Source organism: Simochromis diagramma, unplaced genomic scaffold (assembly GCF_900408965.1).
Source record: "Simochromis diagramma unplaced genomic scaffold, fSimDia1.1 OVJJ01000705.1, whole genome shotgun sequence".
In the NCBI taxonomy this organism is placed as follows: domain Eukaryota; kingdom Metazoa; phylum Chordata; class Actinopteri; order Cichliformes; family Cichlidae; genus Simochromis; species Simochromis diagramma.
The window spans coordinates 4,814,878-4,830,637 of record NW_024387448.1 but is presented as its reverse complement, the minus strand read 5'-3'; the positions used below and the strand labels follow the sequence as shown (position 1 = coordinate 4,830,637).

General features: G+C 38.2%; 1 protein-coding gene across 1 annotated transcript in view; it reads left to right on the top strand.

Moving 5' to 3' along the window:
- The first annotated feature begins 10,270 nt into the window (after nt 1-10,270).
- Nucleotides 10,271-15,760, top strand: part of ntsr1 (neurotensin receptor 1 (high affinity)) — an 86,285-nt gene continuing 80,795 nt past the window's right edge. The window contains exon 1 of the mRNA XM_040013870.1: nt 10,271-11,220. Coding sequence (XP_039869804.1) covers nt 10,537-11,220 — 684 coding nt within the window. The 5' untranslated portion in view covers nt 10,271-10,536. The remainder of the gene's footprint in view (nt 11,221-15,760) is intronic.

Below are 15,760 nucleotides of genomic sequence, written 5' to 3'. Positions count from 1 at the left end.
GATATATCCACAATGAGACTAAACATTTTTATTGATATGTGCACAATCACGTTCACTGAATCCAACAGATGACTGCTCCTCACCAGTGGCACAGATCAAAATCCAACTGATCTCGCCACCAGATCTGTTCCAGTGTCTCGACTGACAGAGACTGTCTGGGTTACAGTAAAGCTTCAAAGCTAAAGGAATGCAAGATGATGAATCAGTGAATCTTGTGTAATTAAGTGTTAAAAGACAGAATTATGACTTCACAATTAAATTCATCTCCCAGCCCTGTTATTAATTATTGCTATATTATTATTGCTATAACTGTGGGGAAAATACTGTGGTCTCAAAGATCCATCTTTTAGCACTTGCAAACTTCAGGCATAAGCGAACAACTCAGATATGGATTAACAGCATGTAAACAGAGTGCATTTTATTATGCAATGCTATACAACAGATCAAGACAAAGTGTAACAACTTTGGTATATACTATATCCATAGTGATCGTTTTTGATGTTACAATGGCCCATTTGCTTCTCAAAAAGCCCAAAACAATTATTATTTAATGTCTTTTTATGCATAAAAAGCCAAATAACTCAAAGTCAAAAATCTCCTCAGTCTCTGATAACAAAGTTGATTTATTGTGTAAAATCTGTAGCTGTAGATACAAACTCCATCAGGTTTCTTTGACTGCAAACTTTATAAGTGTTTGCAAAAACAAAATACGAATCAACTGAGCAGTTAGAAACTAAATCACATCTCCACTAGCTCTACCACACCTGCAGCGTAACTAGCAGATGCCCCACTCCTCTAGGACTGGGAGCTTTTATCACATAGAAAATGAATATGATTCCTACAGGAATTTTACTCTAAAAGACATTTCAAAGTTAACTTTATCATAGACAGTGAACTATGAAGTACACAGTGGTCTATTAAGAGTTTAGCAGCTTGTTTGATCTCGCCAGGTTTCCATTTAACCTTAGTATTAGAATTAAAAATGAGATTGTGTAGATTTGGCAACTCTAAATGATCCTTGTGTGCAGTAATACTGACAAGTTTGTCAGTACAATTTGCCCCATTGTCTTATTAGGATAAAACAATTCAGATTTTTACTTTACTGGTTGGGATGCACTTGTTGGGCTAGTAATTTTATAATTTTATTTCTCAGTCAAAACATTTGATAATGGTTACTACATGTTACTGTAACTAAAATGTGTGTTTGTGGGATTTGCAAATCATTGCCTTCTTTTAACTGCAGTTTACACAGCCTCCCAACTTTTTTAGATTTGAGGTTGTATTTATTTGTCGGTGACAATGTAGAAAAACATTAATGTTAGTAAGAGAATCAATGGATTGTATTAGATCTAGCTGCTAATTTCCATCCATAGTCCTTGCAGTTTCCGGTGTTATGCACAAGTGATGCTCCAAATGGATGCCCCACCTCAGTTTCTTTGACTTCATGACATTACCAGCCTCTTAAAAGGGATGCTTGCTTTTATTCACCCACTAACCAACTAACCATCTTTCAGCTCTATTGGACATGCTAAATATGAAATACACAAAACTGTCTATATTTAGGCAAAGAGTGGAATTTAAAGAGTGCTTTAAAAAATTCATTCTATCAGGAGTATTTTTGTTTTTAAGAGAAACCATTTGTATTTCCCATATGTCTCTTTTACACTTTTGTTTCCATATTAAAAATAGCTATGATAGTAATGATCATAATTGCTTCAGTGTGATGTTGTTGTAAATTCCCTCTAATCTTCTATACATTGTATTTACCCTTCACCCCTACCTGGTAATTAATACTTGCTGGCAGACCATGGGAATGACGACAGTGGTAGTATCACATCATCTCTATGGACAGTAACACTGCAATGAAAAGGTTATTATTACACATATTACATATCATACGTATCATCTTTCTGGCATTTCTGTGAGATCTGGAGGTCACCAGCCAGTTTTTTCACAGCTTCTGACCTGCTCATTTTGTGCATCTGTTGCATACATAATGAATAATAACAGATATAATCTCCAATGATAAAATAGCTCGATGTTTGTATGCAAACAGTAGCAAATTGAACAATAATACTTTAACGAAATTCATTTTTGGCAAGATTCTGGCTCTCCTGCACTAAATGCTGCACTTGAATAAAATCCTTGAACTTGATAAAATAACTCTTAACTGTTAATTAATGAATTTATCTTATGGTTTAGAGGAAAAGCTTAGCAACCTTTAAAGGAGTCAGGTGTATTTGTCAGCTTGTGTGAAAGTACAATCTCTTAGTTTTGATGACACAATCGCAGAGTTTTTTTTATCCTACATTAAATCAAATGGGGGGTTTTCTGCCACCACATTGCAGGCATACAGACCACACTGCCTCCACATTAAGGTATGCAAGAATATATCTGTATTTCAAGTGAAAAACTGTTTTTTATTATTCTTTTATGTCCAACCCATCAACTGACGTTCGAAGAAAAGCTCATTAGCTACAGATTAGCTGCAGCCCTGCCATCCTTTCTAAATGCCAGTCCATTCCTCCTGGTAAAAAAAAAAAAAAAAACCTCAATGAAAGGAAAGATTTAGAATAATTACAGCTCAACTTTAAAAGCTATTTTTTTAAATTCTGGAGAAACCTGTTGCTTATTTCATTTGCTAAGCTCACCACAAGACTGGACACCACCATAAATAGTTTCATTTCAGCAGCTTCTTCTTGGCATTCATCAGTCTTTTTGCCCACACGCAGCTTTGCAGCGCAGCAAATGGGGCAAATAAATCATAATCATTCAACTGGGGCAGGGGATGGCAACTTTTACTATCAAACAACAACATGCTTAAGGAATTCTTGTGTTATGCCCCATTGCAAGCCATAATCTTTTACCACGTATGACTCCACAGTTCATGATTTAATATGTTAACTTTGCATTTTCATTACATTAATACTATCTTTTTGTTGCTTTCATTGAATTCTAGAATAAAAATAAATAAATCAAATTCTTTGTTAATCATTTACTTAATTTTGTGACCAATAAGTGAGGGGAAGCTTACATTAAAACAGAAATACTAGGGGTGCAACGATACACAAAATTCACGGTTCGGTTCGGTTCGATACTTTGGTGTCATGGTTCGATATTTTTTCGATACAAAAAAATGTTCATGCCTTTTTAATTTGTCATTTATTAAAATTATAAATATATATTTTAACTAAGTAAGTACAGTTATTACAATAAGTACAGTTATTAAATTTAATGTTGCTGAAACAACAAAATAATAATTTTAAAAAAATCTATCTGATCGAGAAATCACTCATCTTTGAAAAAGAGAGTTTATTACAGAGAAATGGCTCTTTCCAAAATAAAAGCTATACTATACACTTCTTCTGGGGTATACTCTCAGCAGCATATTAAACATATCAGGTCCCCATAAGGAGAATCATGTGCTACGCTATTCCACTTGTCTTTGAACTAGGATGATGTCAGCGTAAATGTGCAGTCATATTCGTTGTGTTCCCACTAGTGCTGTCAGCGTTAATCTAGTTAAAATGACATTAACACCATAACGTGGAAAATCTCCGTTAATGAATTACCGTGGATCGCCCCGTGCGTGGGGCTGGACGGCGTCAACACGTTAACAAGCAAGCTAACTGCGCTAACGCGCTAGTTCCCACCAATTGAGCATTGCGTGACACATCCGACATACTGTTTTACTTTTGTCCATGACGCGCTTACCATAAGGGTCATGTTTCACATGAAAACCAAGATAGTTCCAAACGCCAGATCTGAATGAGGGTGGGGGAGGTTCAATTTCGGGTAGCGTTGAGGCAGTTGCCATGTTGCAACGAGCTTAGCTTCTGTCTTGCTAGCTTGCACTGCGCTCAGTAGATCTGCACTCGACAGTGCAGCCTAGGCGGAGTAGTCCACTGAGCTCTCAACACAGACAGCATCGTCAGAAGAAAAGTTGATAAAATAAATAAAAAATTTTGTATTGTTCGATACATATGCGTACCGAACCGAAAGCGCTCTATCGAACGGTTCAATATTGATACGAGTGTTGTTGCACCCCTACTATTAAGCTATGTGAGCTGTTTTGAACCCCAGTTTTGTTTGTGCAAATTAATAAAATTAAAAGTAACCTATTTTAATAATAAAAGTGTAAGTCTGACGTTATTAGCTGTTTCCGGGTCCAAACTGGGTTTCAGGTCCCAAAGTCACAGTAATACAATCTAGTAAGTGGTCAGTGGTCAGTAAATTTTAATAAGGTGAGGAATAGTTTGCCCAGAAACTGGTGAAGAAGATATCCCTGTTTCACAAAAAGTCATTTTTTCAAAAAAGTCACATTATTGCTCTGTGGTTGTATCTATTAATGACCAACGCAGAATGAAGGCTCTGTATGGATCAATTTGAGTGACACTGAGAGTTTTACTAGTCCTCTTGACAACAGTGTGACAGATAATCTTTGCATGGCTCTATGTAGATGCTACCATGACACTTATTCATGTATTGACAAAATTAAGTGAAGCATATATGCTTGGTATTTAACGATCATGCACTTTGTTTCAGGCTAAGACAATTTCTATCTCATTTACTATCAGGCTAACAAGCAGTAGTTTTCAAGCATTTTGTGTCCAAGACACACAGAGGTGATAGGAAATATTTTAAGACACAACTGTATATTTTTATACCATGCACATTTGGTGTGGAGCAGCCACAATTAAGGGCTATTTTGTTCTGTTCTATTTTATTCTGTGTAAAATAGCCTCTATATCATAGCCAAGTTGCTAGTTCTTAATGGTATTGTCAAGGTAGAATACTTTTGCAGCATCTGGATCTACCTGCAAAATTTGTCTTTGGATTAAGCTCCACTAAAATACACCTTGCATCTACCTTTTATGTTCGACCTAACATGGTTTTACAGCCTGTAGTTTTGATCCAGCACTTCTCTAAAATAGGCCAGGTTTGATTTTGGTTTTCCAAGTAAGACGACTATTGATATCCTTAGTTCAGCTGAAGCCATAACAACTTTAACATTAAATAACTACTACATTTTCTGTGATAGCTAAATGTTTGGTTTATACTAGCAGCTAAGTTAGGAAGCCACTGACCTCTTTAGGAGCCCTTCTCACTGTTCTGGAGACTACCCCCAGAACAGTCACCGAGACACTACAAATATTTATATGATGTTATCTTCAGTGGGCAATAAAACTCCAAGAACAGTGGGGGACTAAGAAAGCAACTCGTTATGATGTCACTTTCCAATTAAGGAGAGAAATGCAGAAGGCCAGATGGTAGTGGATTTAAACAAAAAAGGATGTAAATGGCTGTTGTGAAGAGATATTTCAGGAAGAAAGAAGGACATAACATGACAATGTACAGCATCTTATGCAAAAGGTTTAATATGAAAAAGGTAAAAGAAGGCAAGATGGTGGTAGGAGACAATGTAGCACACATTGAATTGTAGTCTACAGGATGACTTTTGACATGAAGACAGGGAAACAAGTGACAGTAGAGGCAAGGATTAAACGGTGGAAGTAGAACAAGAAAGGATGTTCTGCAGAGTTTAGGAAGGAGATAAGACTGGCTCTAGGTGGCATGGAAGTTACCAGATGACTAGGAAAGTACAGCTGTCATAGTGAGGGAAACTGCCAAAAGGTGTTGGGCATATCTTTAGGTTTGAACAAAACTAGGTCTGGCGTCCAGTATCTTGATATCATGATGTTATAGTGCACCCATACAGAGGTGCTGCATGGTTCAGCAGCAGGTTTGTCCTTAATGAACAAGGCTTGAGTTCCTGATGCAGGAAGAAATTTAAGATTAGGAATGGAAATTTTCTTGTAGAAAATCAGTTCCCAGTAGCCCATTCCTTAGAATGGTTAGTCTGCCTGCGCGCTACAATCAGCTGATTTCAGTTCACAGTCAGAGGAAGAAAATAGCCACGCAGTCTAGAGTGTGAATATGGACATTTATATTTATCGCACAAAAAGACAAGATACATGGCAATCTAGTAAAGAAACAACCACAGCATGCTAATACTAAGCTAGCCAAGAACCCAGAGTGAAAGCTGGGTGAATGCCAACCCTAGCAGCTGGACCCTTTACTTCAACAAGTAACAAAGAGATGAACAGTCAGGCTGAAGCCTCCCTTTCTACCTGTTCATGTTTACAAATCAGAATCTCTGTGGCAATCGGGTTTTTTTGTGTGTGTGTGTGTTCTGGTTTTCATCTTTGCTTTGTGCGGTCAGCTTTGTAGTCTACTAAAAGAAAGATCTTAAAGATGTTTGTCCTTATTAGGGATTTGTGTCGGTTTGCGGGGTTGTAGCTACAGATGTATGTTTGTTGAATGGTGATTATGAGACAGTGTGTTTCAGCTATTTTACAGAGTAACATGAAAGTAATGTAATGAGTAATATAATAAATTACTTTTTCCTGTAGTAGTTAAGTAGGGTACTGGATTACTGTTAAGAAACATGTTCTGCATAATATGTGTAATAATTACTTTTTTAAGTAATGACTCCTACATTGATCACAACAAATAGGGAAAATACCTCAACAAACATGCAGAAACATTTGATACACAGCATGCAATTAATTTGCATGAATGTAATTTCTTTATTGCTGCTTAGCAATGGCAGTTACTCAGAAAACAGAGCCACTAGGAACCCAATCACAATCAATAAGAGAATTGATGAGGAATCGAATCGCTAATTAATATCTATAATGGAATCGGAATAGCTAAATTCTTACCTATTCCCTAATGAAGTTGCACAAATGATCCAGCAGGTTGAGAGTGCCAGGGGTGATTTATGACACAGGAATAGCAGCAAGTTAGTAGTGAGACCTACCATGATGTATGGTTTGGAAACAGTGACACTGACAAAAAGACAAGACGCACAGCTAAAGGTAACAGAGGATAAGACAAAGTTAAAGAGACAAAGCTGAGCAAAGGATGTTGAATATGGAGCTGTCAGACATAAAGATAAAGAGGGATGGCTGGTTGGTTTGACAGAATAGGATGGTATGGATACAGTGAGGTGGAGGCAGATGTTCTGCTGTAGTCACCCCTAAAGGGAGCTCCTAAAAGATGATGTGCAAATTTAGGTTTGCTTGCAGCTTTCTGTAGCTTTTGTAAGAATATGCTGTATCAATGATGTAGTGATGAGATCTGGCTCTTTTCAAAGATTCTGCTCTTTTGGCTTGTTTCCCACTTCAGAGCCTTCTATTTAACCTAATTTCACAATTATGAATGGTTTGTGTTTTGTGAAGCAATTTTTTCTTCAGTGTTTTCATAAAAACTTAAATTTTATGCATATGCAACTGCTAGGTAGAAAATACATGGAGTTTAAGGCCTGGAAAAAAAGTTTTAAATCTATTGTCCTCCACAATGGCAAATGGTTGAAAAAATAAATGTAATTTTATCTTTGCATTTTCCAATACCAGTGAAATGCAGTCAGATGCTTCTTTTCATGTTTCACTCATTTCATCACTTTTTAGTGAAAGTAACGTTGAAAATATTGTTATTTCCCCAACATGCTGTCTCTGAAATCGCTGCCCACCTTCCTTCTTTCACATAATGGTCTGTCTTTGCATGTGATTGGCCACATGGTATGGCAATCAAAACAATATCCCATCCCTACATGCATGAGGTCTCAGTAGGGTAGGCTAAAGATGTGGCTCTCCCTGGCTGGAGTCAGCTCTTGTCATTCGCTAGAAAGCATCGACTCTTAGAACCAGCTCATTCACAAACGACACATCGCTACCATTATGGCACCTTAACTTTCGTTTTCTCTAAGGTTCTATTTTCTTTTTCATTCCTTTCTGCCTGTGAACTAAGAATAGGGATGCCATGGAAGACTGTCAGATTTTAAAACGTTTCCCTGCAATACTCTCTAGCAGAACATATTTGCTTCATTTTTTTTTTAACTGTAGCTGTGGATAAAATATACATATGTCTGACAAAAAATTGGGGTGGCTTTCACACCAGTTTTATTGTGCTCAAATTTTACTGAGAGACAGCAACATAAGATACTTACAATATAAGTCACAGGGGCACTGCTAAAAGGGTCAACAGCGGACAGTCAGAGACATGACATTTCTTTTAAAAGCTTATATTTTAGATCTTATATTTTAATTATAAAGACTTTCTAAACATTTTATGCTATACCTAAAAGCAGGTATAAATGACTTTTCAAATTCCCCACATTTTTAACAACAACTAATTCAGTCATGAAGGTTGAATAAGTGCTTAAATTGTCTTTTCATTATTAAAACTAAGAAGCTTCTCCTTACAATTTAATGTTGACACACTGTTTTTCCTTTAAAACAAACCTAGGGTAAGTGACTGCCTAGAAATTGTACATGATTCAAATCTGTTTAAGTTAACTCTGTTACTAAACATTATAAAAAGGAGTTAGCACTATTAGTATTTTTGCCTGCTATTACTATTGGATTGTTATCTTATATCACACCAGTAAAATGTGTTTTACAAAAATAGGAGAAGAAGAAAAATATATTTTTTCCACAAAAAGTTCAATATTCAATCAATCAATATTATTCTTTAATTTGGTGAATTTGGAAAAAGAAAACACATACAGAAATGTGAAAAAGTCTTGAACCACCCCTCATGTCTATATTTTGCTCTCCTCCACGGTGTAAATTAGCCTTTATACATGTTTCATGTTTTTCATGTCCACTTTAAATTGCATCATTAGGCACCTTAGTATCAGCAAGGTGATTCCCAAAGAGCTAATACCTGAAAATTTGCCTGAAAGCATGCTGTGCAGTATGTCCATATAAATTTGAGGAAACTGGACAAGTGGAGGTCAAAAGGATAAGCGGTGAACAGTATCTGAAAGTCGTGTTATTAAGCAGTATGAAATAAGGCGCAAAAGACCTGACACAGCACTGGAGACATGCATCTAACCCTAGAACCTCATTTGATCCACCTACTGTTTGCTGAAGCCTTATCAAAAATGGTCTCAGTAGAAACATGGCTGTTAAGAAGCCAGTAGTAAGTCAGAAGCAACATGTCTTATGAAGTGATTAAACAAAATTTGAAATTTTTGGTTCAAATTATCATTAAGGATGAGGTGAGGAGAATGGTATCACAGTGCGTTTCTATAGTGCGTAACATCAGATTTTGATTGACTATGCAATTTCATCTGGAAAGCATCTGATTGGCAACAGTTTCAATTGTCAGTTCAATGGTGACCCAAAACAAATTGTCAGTGCGGAAAAAGCAGGTCTGGATACAAAACCATACATCAATCATGAGCTGGCCTCCCAGATCCTAGACCAACATAACATTATTGAAGCAGTGTGGGATCATCCTGACAGAGAGCAGAACAAAAGGCAGCCAACATTTCCATGAGCCTGAAGAACTATTCCTGAAGCCTCCTTAAAGAAATTACAGGAAAGCTGCCTAAGAGAGTGTTGAAGCATAAAGGTGATCATACCAAATGTTGACTTTCAAGCCTGTTGCAACTGTAAAAATATATGATTGTTTTCCTATCAAAATATACAGAAATCATAAGTGGCTCAGACTTTTGCACCATGCTGAATGTTGCATGTTGGGATTTTTCCTTTCCCCCTTTTTTAGACAAATGACTATGAAATTATCTTTTTAGAGAAATATTATTTTATGAATCCCACAAATCTTAATCATATAACTAAAACAATAGCCACTGTTAAATAATCCACTGGTTCTATTTCTATTCTATACATTTGTATTGCTTTGTAGGGGACCCAGGGAAGCAACCAGAAAGCTATGTTCTGTTTCATCAGAGTTTGGAGGGTGTCATGGACAGGTTGTTGATGCTCAGCAGAGTCACACAACAGAAATTATCTTGCAACACATAAACAATGCTTTAAAGCCTTATATAATGTATGAGCAACACATGAATAATAGTGAGCACCCAGGCGTGAGGGAAAACTGAAATGATATGCTAAAAAGAACATTAAAATATTTAGATGTACAACTTTGTGATAAACAATGTGGGGAAAATGTCAAAAAGAGGTGAGCCTACTGCTGTGAAATAACCATTAGAATCATTTTCTCCTTCTTGTCCAAAGGAGTTCACACTGGGAGTGGATCATGAGCATAATCATTATCTGGGGCCCAGAGTAAAGTCTGGTACCCTGTTGTGGAGTCTCCGACTTACACATAACATCATTTCTTTCTACTTGTAAGGCTGACTGAGAGAAGAAAGAGGACAAAAGCTTCTTGGAGAGAAAGTTAAGGGTTCAAAATAAAATAACAGAGAAAAACAGCAAAGAAGAAAAAAATTATATTAGAAACCATACTTGAAATTAAATTCCTTTAATTCTTGATGCGTTGTTGCATCCCACTGTTTGTTTCCAAGGTGAACCATAAACGGACAAGATGGAACTAACGGACAAAGTGAATGGTCGTGCGTCATCGCAGCAGCACCAATAAGCGAGCACGCCTTCTGTCGTGCCAAATTATAAAGGGTGGTCTCCTCTGACTTAAACCAGAGCGAGTCGCATCGGCACATATCCACTCGGCTTGCTCAGTTGTACCTTTTCGTTCCATACCTTCATGAAGAAAAGCAGAATGGATTTAAACTTCACGCTCTCGGGGAGCGACTTGATCGGCTTTGGCTCGTTGGCGCAGAAACTTTTTGCGAATAACTCACTGCCTCCATTTGATAACAGCACCGTCGGTCCCACAAGTAATGAGGAGGAACTGGAAGTTAATACGAATGTGTACGCAAAAGTCATTGTCACTATCATTTACTTGGCTCTGTTCGCCATAGGCTCCCTGGGCAACTCCATCACTATTTATACCCTGATTACCAGAAAGACGCTGCAGAACCTCCAGAGCACCGTACACTATCACCTGGCCAGTCTCGCCGTGTCCGACCTGCTCATTCTGATCCTCTCCATGCCCATTGAGCTCTACAACTTTATCTGGTTCCATTACCCATGGGTGTTCGGGGACGCCGTGTGCAGGGGTTACTACTTCCTCCGGGACAGTTGCTCTTATGCCACCGCGCTTAACATCGCCAGCCTGAGCGTGGAGCGCTACATGGCCATCTGCCACCCGTTCAAAGCCAAGAGCATCATGTCCCGCAGCCGCACCAAGAAACTCATCAGCGCCATGTGGTTCGCTTCCTTCGCTCTCGCGACACCGATGCCCTTCATAATGGGCCAAAGGATGCGTAACGGCGAGATGATATGCACCACTGTGGTCTCTCCGGTCACGGTGAAGACCGTGCTGCAGGTGGGTGTCGTGGAAAGCTTTTATTGTCGCAATTATCGGTCCCCACTGTGGTTTCTTTACGCATCGAGACAAAGTAAAAATCTACAGTACAAGTAGTACTTGAGCCACAAGTAGGTGAGACGGCTGCGAGGGATCGTTCTAAACATGTGGGAGTGTGTGCTGTAGCGCTTTAAAGAACAGGGCTTTACGCGCAACTTCGCCTTTACCATTATCGTCTGTGCCCACCTATACATGTTGCTGTTGTTGTTTCGTCGAGAAAAAAAACTAAATGGTGGCCTGCTCATGAAAACATTTTAGTTATTAAACCGTGTAGGGTCAACGAAGTCTGTCAAAAACAGTGTTTTCCTACTGCAAGCAAATGATCTGCAAATCAGCAAATAATTCTTTTAGTCAAATTATTTAAACTATCGAGTCCTCAGTTTTTTTTTATATTTATATATATCTGTTGAAAATAAACATTTGGTGAGCAAATTCACTAAAGCCTAAATCATCTTCACATGTGAAGAAAGCACAGCATGTATGCTGCTACAGATGTCATTGTCTGTGTTGGCTCACTTTCTTCTTTGTTTTTAAGCTGGTAGAGTTCGAATGATTAGAGATTCATTCATAAAGACACTTGAAAGGCAGGTTATAGCTATATTTTTTCATACAGAGCACCAGAGATTTGACCATTACAGCTTAGGCAAGCTGTGAAAATGAACAATACATAAATAAAAAAGATCAGGTTCCAAAGATATTCTATTTCTTGAAATGCTTCTTGTAGAAATAATATCAGACCTTGACACTGAATATTGGCAAACTGAATATTTTGAGGGTGGAAGCACCCACAGAACTGCTGTAGGTTGCTTTCATGTAGGGAACTAGCCATCTTAGTAATACATTATGCACTCTTTGATGGTGACAAGAGAAGAATATGTCACTTTACCTTCATTCATACAGTCCATGTTATACGATATGATATAAAAGCACAGGAGGACACTAAGGGAGTATTCTTTTTGAAATTCAACTCATCATCACAGCAGACTAAATATCTTAACACCAGGAAGTACAGGTACTGCCAAGGAATAAGAAAAGAAATAGCCACTTCCCAAATTGCTAGAGAACTATAAAATAGAGCAAAATGACAGCATAAAACAACATAAAGCACAATCCTATACACAACCTCCTGACCAGACCAGTTACAAATATAATTCAAAAAGGGTGTTGCTGTTCGTTTTTCTTTCTTTAAGGAAGTACAGCAGTTGAAATTTTAAGTTACAGCATGCGGGACCTCAATGTGAATCGGTGGTCTGCTTCACAAAAAGAATGGGCCTGTAAGCGGGCATTACAGTTTTATACCACAACAAAAACAAGTATTGTTATGACTATCTTCTTCTGGGAAACTGTCTTCTTCCCTGCGGATCTTCTCCTCCACTTCGTCCACGTCTGACCTCATCTACCATCTGCTCCTTTTCTGGAAAAAGACAGAGAAAGAAAAACACCTCCCTAACCTAACCTTACTGCATTAATATTATCTAACAATTCTCAGCCTACTGATTCTACGTATTATCTAAGACATTCTGTTCGGACTCCCTTGGCTCGGAAAAATATCAGCTAGACTCTAACTCTACATATGATGTGTAAGCATGTTTGCAGAGTCACTCTGCAGCTCTATATGTCAGTCTCAATAATTCAATTCAATCATAGCATTGAATTAATGATTTTGACCCTTATTACATGTGAAATGTCACAATGTCAAATGTGAAATTTGACATGCATAATGTGAAACTTATCAATGATGGCCAGCTGTCTGGCCTCAAACCATGACATTACCACCACTGTGTCGCATTTAACCCATGCATCCCTCAATCCAATGTGTCCCCATTAAATTGGCTCTCAACCACCAAAACTTTGAGAATCATAGCTTTAAACTCTGTGAAATTAATGGTAATGGACAGGGACACAAATTAGGGCTAAATATCATGGTTCTGTTTTCTCGAGCAACTGTCTGAAATGCCAGAGAAGAGAGCCTTAAGTGCCTCAGTCCATGGACTATGTGCATTGTAGGCGGATCTGTGTCTGACAGTAGTTACCCTAGGAATAATCTACAAGTGCCTTATGGCAGTTGTCCTTTGAGCTCTGGATGTGTAGGTGACTGATAGAAGTCAAGACAATGAGCTTTTACTGAGAGCGCGGCACCCACATCTAATGAAAAGATATTTCTCAAAACTGTCTCCAGGCCTTCCCACAGAGCAACAAGCTTAGAGGTTGTGTAAGTGATTAGGCCAGTCTCCCTTCGCTTGACAGTCCACATACTTCACATTGACTGAAAACTTGTTGAGGTTGTGGAGAAAAGTGATTTTGGTTCCAGTGTAATCATCAGCGATCATCATGGTTAGTGCCCCCTGCTTCTCTGCATCATGCTGAATATATTTTTCCATATCTGTTTTTCTGCTCTTTTGATGTCCTTCAATGTCTCATTTTTTGTTTTTTCTGTTTTCATCACTCCTCCATGACTAACTGAAACTGTGCCAAGGATAGAAATTGTTATCTTGCATTGCTTTCATTCAGGCTATAAGTGAGCCAGGCTGCATTAAAAAGTCCACATTTTCCACACAGTTCTCTGTAGAAATATAAGTTGGGGTGGTGGGGTCTGGCAGCAGATGGTATCACACAGTCGAATTGCTACAATAACATTTTGAGTGTTTGTGTACATATTCTCTTTTGTCCATCTATGATAGATTCGATGTAAGCGGCTCAGGAGGCACCGTGCTGCACTGCTGCAGTAGAGGGTCACTGCACGCTCGGTCTGTTTGGACAACAGTGCAATACTCTGAGGGGAAAGAAAGGGTGTGTGTGTGTGCGCGCGCGCGCTTGCATGAGAAAATTGAAGAGAAGGAGAATGATGAAGTGGTTAGAGAGAGAGGAGGAAGCCAGAAGGGTGATTAATAAGAGGAGCATGGCTCTAACTCTGCTTGGGTTAGGAGTTCAGTCCTCTTAAAACTGCAGCACAGTGAGTTAAACTGTACTTTAAATGGCAAATATAAATAATGCAGGACTCCTGGATCTGCTTCTTAAAACTGTCAAACAAAATCTCTCAAAAATGTTAAATATTTTCTATACTAATATTTAACTAAGATGTTAGTCCTTGTTGGCATTGTTCTCTCACTAGAGCTAACAACAGCTTACAAATGTGTTGAATATGGTGTTGTTCCTACAACATCATAATTAATGTCATTCCAACTGACCAATCAAGTTGCATCAGGACTGGGAAAATGATTTTCCTTCATGGCTTTCCCACATGGCTTACACTGTTAAAGGATCAATTTCAACAAAGCATTAAAAACAAATCATTTAGTAAATGCTGGTATGTTCTAGACACACCGGGTGTCATTTAGCAGCAGTACATTAGTGAGAAAGTGCAAAGGGTAGCTGCTGTGAAGGTGTATGTATTTTTACTGAACTTCCTCACCAAGTAGTTCTTAGTTCCTAAACCTAAGCAGCGAGTGAGAGTGAAAAAGACAGTAAAACCAAGTGCAAAACACATGAAAAGGAGACTTTATTATTTTACTTTATTCCACAGCCACCATTGCAACGTTCTTATGCGGCCTTTTCATATCTCTAACATGAGGACTTCCTCTCAGTGCCATTTAAAATGCACTTTTTTTTGTCTTTTTTATAACAGAAATGGCTGAAGATTCTATTCTATTCTGTTCTGGTGACTGTTTAAAATAATTTATTGTCTCATCTCAGTTTTGATCTTGCCATGTCAAAATAAACACAGCAATTTCTGCCGTGTAGCAAAGTTTAATTCTAAAAGAACTTTGGGTTGGTTATGAAAGCATTTAAAACAACAGAGGCTCTGTATCATTTCTACAATTTAAAAATTAAGAAAATAAAAATAAAAAAGGGAATGCACTGGGGGAAGCACCAGTCATGATCTAGTGAGGCTGTAGTTTGGGTATGTAAGGTGTTGTGGAGATGGACTAAAGCAAAGGACACCTGAGGCGTTTACTTCAAAATGGGATGTGGGCTTATCTAGCTACGTTTGGTGTTAACCCTGACTTTTTAGTACTACAAAGGCAGTTCAGGTCTAACCTATGCTGAAGGAATTGACCTGTTCCAGAGCGGATAAGACATGAACTGGTATAATATCAGTGCATACTGACCAGTCAATTCTCCAGAAAACAAAGTCACCATTCTTGGAAGAATTTCGGATCTGTGTGCACGGACAGTGGGAGGATCCAAAGTTTTGGCTATCCGGTTGTTCAGTGATGACGCGATGAATCCTACTTCCGGGTCTAAAGTAGTCTGCGTTTAATATGGCTTTTGTGTTGTTAACATGTTTAATGTTATGTATTTTCTCCTATTTGATCTCAAAAAGCTCCTAAAACAGTCAGTGATCACTGCTGACCTCCCTCGGCTTTTATTACCGCTAATCATTTAAGCTCAGTTTTTAAAACCTTACGATGTAACTACAGCCCAGCCCATGCAGCAGTATATGAATGACTAACCTCGTATTGTGGATGGATTATCTCAGTTGTTCTCCTGGCTGAAGTTT